Source organism: Centruroides sculpturatus, unplaced genomic scaffold (assembly GCF_000671375.1).
Source record: "Centruroides sculpturatus isolate CEXI.00-Female unplaced genomic scaffold, Cexi_2.0 scaffold87, whole genome shotgun sequence".
Classification (NCBI taxonomy): domain Eukaryota; kingdom Metazoa; phylum Arthropoda; class Arachnida; order Scorpiones; family Buthidae; genus Centruroides; species Centruroides sculpturatus.
Genome location: NW_019384414.1, coordinates 1143687 through 1152516, shown reverse-complemented (window position 1 = coordinate 1152516; position 8830 = coordinate 1143687). Strand labels below are relative to the sequence as shown.

Genomic DNA, 8830 nt, shown 5'->3' with positions numbered 1-8830 from the left:
ATAAATATTTAGTAACTTGTAAATTTAATTTATAAACAGAACATTTTTATTAAAAAATAATAAATAAATAAACAAACACGTTAAAATTAATAAACTTCTTCTAAAAACAAATTCTATCGAATACATAATTTGGTTTGCTGTGTGTAAATTTGTTATTTAAATTTTAAAAATTAATAATAAAATATAAATAAATTTCTATAAAAAAAAAGTAAAATATTCATTAAAAATTTGACAAAGTATATTTATTTAAAAAATTATTTTAAAGATAAACACGGCATCTCAATCCATTAAATGTTTTATTATTATTATTATTATTAAATATATATTTTACTTCTTTGCCATTATCGCTTTATATAAAAAAAAGAAAGTTCTTTCTTGTTATTGTCAAAAGGCATTTTTATTACCAGGATAAAGCTGAAACAACTCGTTAATCCTACACAAGTAACCTTTTGCCTATTAATTTACTTACTGGTTTTTTTACATTTTAGGTACGATAGAATTCATTTTAGAAGAGAAGAATACGTAAATAAACTAACTACAATTTTCCAAACTAGAAGATGTTATCGGCTTGTACAGGAAGCTTTTAATAATTTGTTTTCAAAAGATTAATAATATTCCTCCCTCTTTTTTTGCATAATTATCTTCATTTTTTTTAAATTAAATCTCCAAAAATTAATTTATTTTTACGTCAATTTAATTCGTTTCCATGTTCTTTTTTAAATATATAAATATATTATTTAATTATGTATTAAGAGAATTAAAATGTATAATGGTCTTATATAATTGCAGTTATTTTTTACTGGACGAATCAGAGAGGGGCTTAAGTCCTCCGCATCAATCAAAAAATAAAATTTCGAACTTCTAAACGTTTTTAATTATATAATAAGTAAATTAAGTTATATATTAAAAAAAAGTAATATAGAAAAAATTAATTATAATTTTAGTCAATAGATGGCGACATTAACGAACATTAGAATTAAAGTCGGTGAAAGGAAATTCGGTGTTACTTTTGTTTGTTTCTTTTATTGGTTTTTAGACGTAAAATAACCTTATTTTGAATATTTTATAGCATTTTCGGGTGAGAAAATTCGAATTTTTATGATTTTGTCAGAAGAAACACGAACGTTTTTCCTGTCCCACACGAAAGTAACAATGAACTCTCCCTAAATTCGCGTGTTTTGATACGAGATGAAAATCTATACGAGAATTGGGTCATTTTTCAAAAATTGTCCCGAATAATCTTTCTGTTTTCTGAGAAGCTTACAAATACGGTCGAATGATTTGTTGAACCGGAACGTTAAAAATGGACTTTGTTGACGGATCGCATGCAACAAAACTTTGTCGGTATTCTTTCATTCCACTCGGCCGTAACTCGAATGTACAGGTACGAGTAGGTTAGTTAGTAGTACCTGTTCCTTTGTAAGGCGAACGGGTCCTACCTACCTACGTAACGAGTTCTGGCCGTCGTCGAGATGTTTGGATAGAAGAAACACACCCCAAAAAACGTGAGTTTTTATATAAATACAACACTTTTTTAACAATTAAATCGGTGCGGGGTGCATCGGACAATCGGGTTACTCGACATTAATTTACACGCGAATTCTTTTAGTATTTTTACCAAATTTACTGGGATTCTTGCAGGGCCTCGTAGGCGATGCGTCGATCGAGATGTCGTCGACGTTTACGTTTAACGTCACTGATCGTCGCCGTCCCGATCGTCGTCGTCGTTACGGTCATGGTTACGACGATGAAAGGTAACCGCGGAGACGATCCTCGAGTGGACGAAGACGTGATGATCGTGCTGAGAAATGATAAGAGACAAAAAGAATACATAGACAAGCGTGGCATTCACGTCATCGTGGGGCACTACTTAGGAAATTCCCTACCTTGGGAAATTACGCCCAATTTGACAAAAGGTAAATTATCGTCGTCGTCTGTAGGCACCATCTAAATTATAAATTTAAGTATATATATATATATATTTAATTTAGAAATGTTAAACGCAAATAATTACAACCCCATTTGGTCGTTCGGTAGCCGAGGGCAACCCGTTTATTTACCTCAGGTGGATAAACAGAGAGAGAAAACACTTTTTCACATTAATAGATTTAATTTAATGGTCAGCGATGCCATACCCGTTAACAGGACTCTACCGGACGTTCGGAAAGTCAGGTAAGAATCTGGAAATTCCCATTACAATTCCGACACTTTCTAACTTTTACTAAACTCGAGGTGACCCAAAAATCGGCCGGCCTTCGAAAGACAATTATATCGAAATCATAATTAACCATAACTTTTTTTAAATGTGGCATTTCCGGCTGTATATGGAGCGATCAAAAGACGGCTGACTTCTGGACCGTGGCGTAAATTAATTTGGAAATTAATTGCAAATCTCCTTAAGTTTCTATTAATTTAACCACAATCTTAATCGACAAAAGAACCAAAGAAAGATTTTAGTTGCAGAGAGAAGAGATATTCGGGTTTGGAATCCCAAGACGTTACCATCGTCATAGTCTTTCATAACGAAGCATGGTCGACCCTCCTGCGAACGGTGCACAGCATCATCAGCAGATCTCCGAAGAGGCTGCTGAGAGAAATCATTTTAGTGGACGACGCCAGCGAAAGGAGTAAGTGTAACGCGTCCGAAGATCTGTCGCCCGGTGTCATTTTTTATTTAAATTACCGCAGGTTTTCTCAANTTTGACGTAAAAAATATCATTTGGCGCTTTGACTGCTTTTTCGGCTACATATTATTTATAATTATATTAATTGAATAAAAACGCATTTTAAAATGGCGTTTCGTCGCTTTTTATTAATTAGAGACCCAAATAAAACAAATATTTGTGTTTTTCAAATAAATTTTCGTTTGTTTCTTTTATAATAAATGAATTTATCTATTTCTAAGTAAAAATTGAAGGTGTCTGTAAAAGTAATTTTTTAAAATATCCTTTTTCTTGATAAAGTTTTAATACTTATTATTATAATCTAGACATGCTAATTTTTAAATATACTTGTATATTGGGCCACAAGTATATATTATATATTCTTGTGGCCCAAAACTCCTTGACTTCTTCCAATGCGGCTCAGAGAAACAAAAAGGTTGGACACCCCTGCTGTATATTATTTCTGTTGTATTTTTAATTTTCCTAAGGTCAAAATATAATGTTAAGATAACATGTAGTGAAGATTTTGTTAGTGTTACTTTAATTTTTTTTTATTTCTAAATATGAAACAATTTTACCTTTTATATAACATGTCATCAGGAGAAGGTGGCTCTTCAGGTCCAAGATTTCTATCATCATATGTGTCATCATATTCATCTTCATATAAAGTGTCATCTGTTTCTTCTATGACATCATATTTTTGATATATTTCTCTTAAAGCTGAGGCATTTTTATCTTGTTTTAGAACAATGTTTATATCTAAAAGTTTATCTTCTCTGTAACAATAATTATAATTAACAAACATATGAGTAAGTAAAATCAGGAAATTAAGATTTTTTGAATTTCAGTTTTTTAGATTATTTAATTAATAAAATAATTTTAAAATAAAACAGAATAATAATTATTTTTTTTTTGTAGAACTTACCGTTTGCCTTTATGAATTCTACTTTTATCTATTTTATCAGTTGAAAATACATCAAATTCATCATTATCATATATATTTTTACGACTGGAAAGAATGGACGACTTCCGAGTACTTTAAAATAAAAAGACTTTAAACTTTATTGATGTTTTAAAATACTTTCCACAAAGTCTCAAATAAATATCTAAATACCTTTTCATTGATCTATCCAATTTGTTTAAACTGCTAGGAAGAGTATCATCAAGTAATGCACTAATCACTTTTTCTGCATCATAATTGTAGTATTCTAAACATTGCTGCAAATGTTTTTAATAAACAAATATGACTTATTTATATTAATTTATTATGCATAGTGATGCTGTGCAAAATGACAGTGTGCCAGAGAGACACAAATATACAGTAACTGCACTGTGGATAATTAATAAATACAATGGTAATGGTAAGTCAATTATTCACAGTGCAGGTCAATTTGTGCTTCTATGGCAACACTGTCATTTTGCACAGCATTGATGCTGCTAGGTTATGTCAATTATCACTGCCATTAATCATGGTTATTCTCTTTGTGTACATCAAAGAAGAGCAATAACCAATAAGCTGTTTTTGTGGTCAGAAGGTGTATCAAGGACTGCACTCCAAAGACTTTCAATTTCAAGGCTAAAATTTGCAAATTGAAAGCAAACACTGAGGACTAGTGTTGAAAGGTATGGCATTGATGAATGCCAATGGCCATCTACATACTGCTGCTCACATTGCTGACACCTCTGGAAACTCAAGTTTGAAACAATGACTCATCTACATGATTCTACAGAAGGATGCTTCTGTAGAATCCCAATCTCATCACTTTGGACTATAACATGTTTAGTTCACTCAAAGAGGCATTAAAGGCTATCTATTCATTTAGGACCAAGAAGTGAAGGAAGTGATGAATATGTGGTTTATTGCTCAGCCAAAAATGTTCTATTCTGAGGGCATAAAGAAGCTTGCATAACAATGAACCAAGTGCATGGAAAAGGAAGCAAACCATGTAGCAAAATGATGTTAATGCAAGTTTTCTGTTTGTTTTGAAATAAAGTTTATGGACAAGGATCCAGTCAGAGAACTGGAATAGACCTTTGATATAAAGTGTGNACGTTTTGATACGATGTACAGAATCTGTGGTGACTCGTACTCAGAATTGTATTGATGCTGCAGGTCACCAATTTGAACAGTATTAACATTTGTTATTTATGTTTCATTTACATTGGACTTTCAGCTTTCTATTTTCCTGAAATTTAACTTTGTAGAACGGTAAATAAATTTTCTATGGAAGTTCAAAGTGTGTATACATTTTTTTGAAGCACCCTGTATAAATACCCGAAAATCGTCACATTTCTTCCCCCATTAAAAAAGAAAAACAGATACGGGAGCGCTGGGAACAGAAGAATCCTCACGAAATTTTTGCTAAGCCGTAAAAGCGAAAGCCAAGCGAATCATTTAACCACGGAATCGGTAAGTTTTTCTGTGGGAAGTTCAACCGATCGGAAGAAAAGGAGTTTTCATTCTTTTGAGCTGAAATACGAAGGTTTTATTTCGATTTTGACAGTGTTTTTTTCCCCAATTAATTGGAGCACAGAAGCGCGTTTGTTACGCGCGGAGGTCCGTCCGAAGGCGCTCGACACTGGGTCCGCGATTCGTTTCGATAAATTACTTTATTTAAATGACGTTTCGGTCTCGTTGCCTTACGACGTAATTAGATTAATAATGTAAATGGGAGTTAATACGTTACGAGCGTTGGGTAACCGATAGATATGCTTTGTAATATCGCGTCGGAGCCGGTGACATTTTTCTAAAGCGAAAGGACTTATAAAATAACGCCACGGTTCTACGCAGATACGAAATAAGAAAAGCGGAAAGTGTCTTCAAAAACCCAATGCGAAAAACGCCGTTCAGCAACCGGTGGGAAAAGCCCAACTGGGAGAATGCGTTTTCGAGACTTACTCCAAACAGGCAAGTTACCTCCATTCTATATGCTTTTTTCTAATACAGTAATTACTCGCCTCCGAAAACCTGTCTTTCCGGCAACATTCGTTATTCTCAAACGTTTTCGGCCTTTGCGCGTACGTCGAATGGTCGAGTTTAAAAAAAAAGAGTTAAATAAGACAGAATAGACGAAATACCTTTTTATTCGGCAGTAAATACATACGTAGGCTAAGCCAACGCGTCGGGCCCGGGGAAGGCGAAATAGCGAATGCACCGCGTCCAAAACTGTAGAAAAACTAACCGCCTACGGGCTCTCTCGAAGAAACGTATGCCCGTCGATGGTAATCTTTTCGGCCGCATTATCGTATGTAAAATGTACATTTATATTATTTTATTCCGCTATTTATCATTTTCACGTATTCGTCCCGATTGTATTCCATTATTTAGTCGTTCGTAATAGTTAATTATTAAGCAAAAACAATTTATTTCAACCGTTACGAGTAAGTTTTAAATCGGCCATTCCACGTATCCGACGGTCGAAAACGTCCGAAAACTAAAGAATAGAACCAGGAAAGGCTCTTTTTCGGACAGTTTTTTTTATTAATTTCGTAAACCAGGTTTTAAAATTGTAGTAGAATAACTATTTAGAAAATTACCATTTTTTTGTAAACCTCTTTACCGCTTATTATCGGTATCCTAAACTACGCGCCATACGACTCTTAAGTACTTTCGGGTTGACGAGCCGTCGGACGATACGTTTTCCAGTTACAGATCTTTTGTTAAAATACACAAATTCCGTCGATATTTGTCCGCACTTTTCGCTTCGTTCTTTCCTCCGCCCAATAGGGGAGCCTTTAACGTCGATCTTTCCTTCTAAATCCGTAAAATTTCTCCACTGGCCCACGATTCCGTAGAATTATTGCCCTTTTCGCGTTCTCCTCTGTCTGGATCGTCGTCGTCTTCCCCTCGACGCTCGGTGTAGGTAGGGAAGCGGTTTTCTTGGGCGTACGAACTTCGTAGAGCCGCTTTCCGCTCTTCGAGTTCCCCCCCCCACTCCCAGGCCTGGAAACGGTAGGGGAAGGAAAGTTTTGTTTAAGGCAAAGCGATTCTTCGGCCATCCGCCCGGGGATGCCTTCCGGAAGGACTGGGAAATTGGCCCCTATTTAGGTGTTACAAAAGCCAAGAGAACCCGGAAAACTCCCAGTTGCCGGTCCGTTGACCGGGCGTCAATCCGCGACCGACTACAGGTATTCGGTGATTTTATCCGCTCGGTCGGACAAATCGAGATAAATAACGACGGAAGTTTGCATTTTTAGTCGGAACGACGAATCGTCCGAGTAAAACCGTCGAAATGGGAGGTGTAATTTCCAGAAAGGTTCCGACGGCCCGAAAGTACTTACCGGTTGGCAGGTGGTTCGGATACCGGTAAAAAAAGTAATTTATTAATTAACCAAGGAGCTATTTGTTTTCAGTACGTGTCGTACACCAAAGACGGATACGTCATGATGGACGAATCGGTGTGTCTAGATTCTCCGGAAGAGAGAAAAGACGCGACCGTAATGATCCTAGCGTGTAACGAATTTGCCAGACAGAAGTGGAAATACGACGTAAAGGTAATTACGCGGTTAACCTAACCGTCTTTTAGCGGCACCGGGGTAACGTTTATCCGTTTCAGACGTCTCGGTTCGTGCACGCCAACAGTAAACTCTGCCTGGACCTCAACGCCGACGCTCTCGTCCTCCGACCGTGTACCGAGAAAAGCGGGCAGAAATGGCTTTTGGAGCCCGTCGAGTGGAAGTCCTAGTCTCTGTTCCTCCGAGCCGTTTTGTATTCGTAAATAAAGACCATCAAACTTTATAAATAATTTATTTCCACTTTTTAAACAACGATACGAACTAATTTCTGCCGTATAAAAATAGAATTCTTGCTTTTCCTGGGTTTATAAATTAATGCTTCGAAAAAATTAAAATTATTAAAAAAAAAAGTAACGATTAAGTCGAAAGAAAACTGTCGAAATTTCGATGGCACTTTCGTCGGGAATCTGTACCGTACGGAAACGAACGTTAATGGTATCTATTTTATTTTTCTAAATAAAGGTAAATTTAAGGAAGGAAAATAATTACTTTTCTAAAGACTATGTAGGAAACATTCCTCTCTGCCGCTTTTTATCGCTTTGAAATCTGCGATTGTGATTGGCCACGCTACTTTTGTGTTTCTCCTTGTACTCCCTATTCCGTAACGTCGTTTTGTCTTGGCCCTGGCCGCGAGGTTTTCCTGTTAATGAGAAAAATTAAATTTTTTTACGTGTCGAGGGGTTCGAATATCAGTTTACAACGTCTGTTAACAGCCAAAACGTACGAAATTCGATACCCTCGTCGAAGCAAACGTGCTATACTATCGTTGTTGGATGGATAATTAAGGAATGTTTTCGGCTCCGTACTGGAGAACCTTTTTCACCTATTTTTAATTGTTTTATATTCTGAAGAGTACGCGAGCGACGGACGATTACTCGTCACCGTCTCTATACGAATAATCGGAAAAGGAAGCTTCTTTCAATTTTATTTCGTTATTTAGTTTAGACCAGAGTAATAAACGCCCATTCCCGATAGTCTGTTGTATTTTCTCCGGATAGTTTTTATGTTTAGCCCGCGTATTATCAGTCGACCAGGATTAATAACTGCATCCTTTCTCCCCTTTGTATATTTCCCACAAATACAAACCTCCCGCGTCTCCTATACGAAAAAGCATTTACCAGGAAACACAGGCAATCGCTCGTAATTCCAATCTCGGAGGATACCTTAGGAAAATGTCTATAACCAAACTTTTGATATTCGTACCAAATAACTCTAGAGCTTTAGAAAAAGTATTGCTACATTTATGGATATTACATGTACTTTATAGAAAGTTGCACGAATTTCTGTGGGTGTAAAGATGCTGTTGCTTCTGATATGTGGAGTGTTTGCCTATGGATGTAGGAGTGTAACTTAAATATCTCCTTCGGTTTTCACCTGTTTTCACATTTTTATACCTGCAAACAATACTACCATGTTGTAAATTCCAGTCTCCTGCAACTCTGTGGCATATTGAGAAATAAAGTTCTGATATGGTGATTCCAGTAAGATGAGACAAAAAGGAGTTTGTACCAAATTGGAAAGACAAAGAAGTGTTGATGAAAGTTAAGATATTTATGATGAATCTGATTGAAAGATTTAGAGAGATCACAATACATGTACTTTCTAACAGTTAGGCATTTAAGTGATATAGTTGATAAGATTAAAACAGCAAT

General features: G+C 35.7%; 3 protein-coding genes and 1 long non-coding RNA gene across 8 annotated transcripts in view; 2 read left to right on the top strand and 2 right to left on the bottom strand.

Annotated features, from left to right (window-relative positions):
• The first annotated feature begins 1199 nt into the window (after positions 1-1199).
• On the top strand, positions 1200-3163 carry LOC111619120 (polypeptide N-acetylgalactosaminyltransferase 3-like). Its single transcript, XM_023360783.1, has 6 exons — positions 1200-1505; positions 1642-1916; positions 1992-2172; positions 2458-2627; positions 2689-2705; positions 3152-3163. The coding sequence occupies exons 2-6, from the start codon at positions 1655-1657 to the stop codon at positions 3161-3163; spliced, it is 642 nt and encodes a 213-aa protein (XP_023216551.1). The 5' UTR covers positions 1200-1505; positions 1642-1654.
• A 59-nt stretch (positions 3164-3222) lies between these two features.
• Positions 3223-3997, bottom strand: LOC111619146 (activating signal cointegrator 1 complex subunit 2-like). The gene is made up of 3 exons (XM_023360826.1): positions 3778-3997; positions 3589-3699; positions 3223-3439 (listed from the first exon to the last, which is right to left on the bottom strand). The coding sequence occupies exons 1-3, from the start codon at positions 3783-3785 to the stop codon at positions 3238-3240; spliced, it is 321 nt and encodes a 106-aa protein (XP_023216594.1). The 5' UTR covers positions 3786-3997; the 3' UTR covers positions 3223-3237.
• A 3022-nt stretch (positions 3998-7019) lies between these two features.
• LOC111619148 lies at positions 7020-7401 on the top strand. The gene is made up of 2 exons (XR_002755699.1): positions 7020-7157; positions 7220-7401. It is a non-coding gene; the product is annotated as an uncharacterized LOC111619148 (long non-coding RNA).
• LOC111619144 (activating signal cointegrator 1 complex subunit 2-like) overlaps positions 7392-8830 on the bottom strand; it is a 90300-nt gene continuing 88861 nt past the window's right edge. For 4 of the 5 annotated variants that reach the window (XM_023360819.1, XM_023360823.1, XM_023360818.1 and 1 more), the window contains 2 exons: positions 7668-7818; positions 7392-7585 (listed from right to left, as the gene is read on the bottom strand). In XM_023360819.1, coding sequence (XP_023216587.1) covers positions 7679-7818 — 140 coding nt within the window. In that variant the 3' untranslated portion in view covers positions 7392-7585; positions 7668-7678. The remainder of the gene's footprint in view (positions 7586-7667; positions 7819-8830) is intronic. The other variant, XM_023360822.1, reaches the window with a different exon arrangement.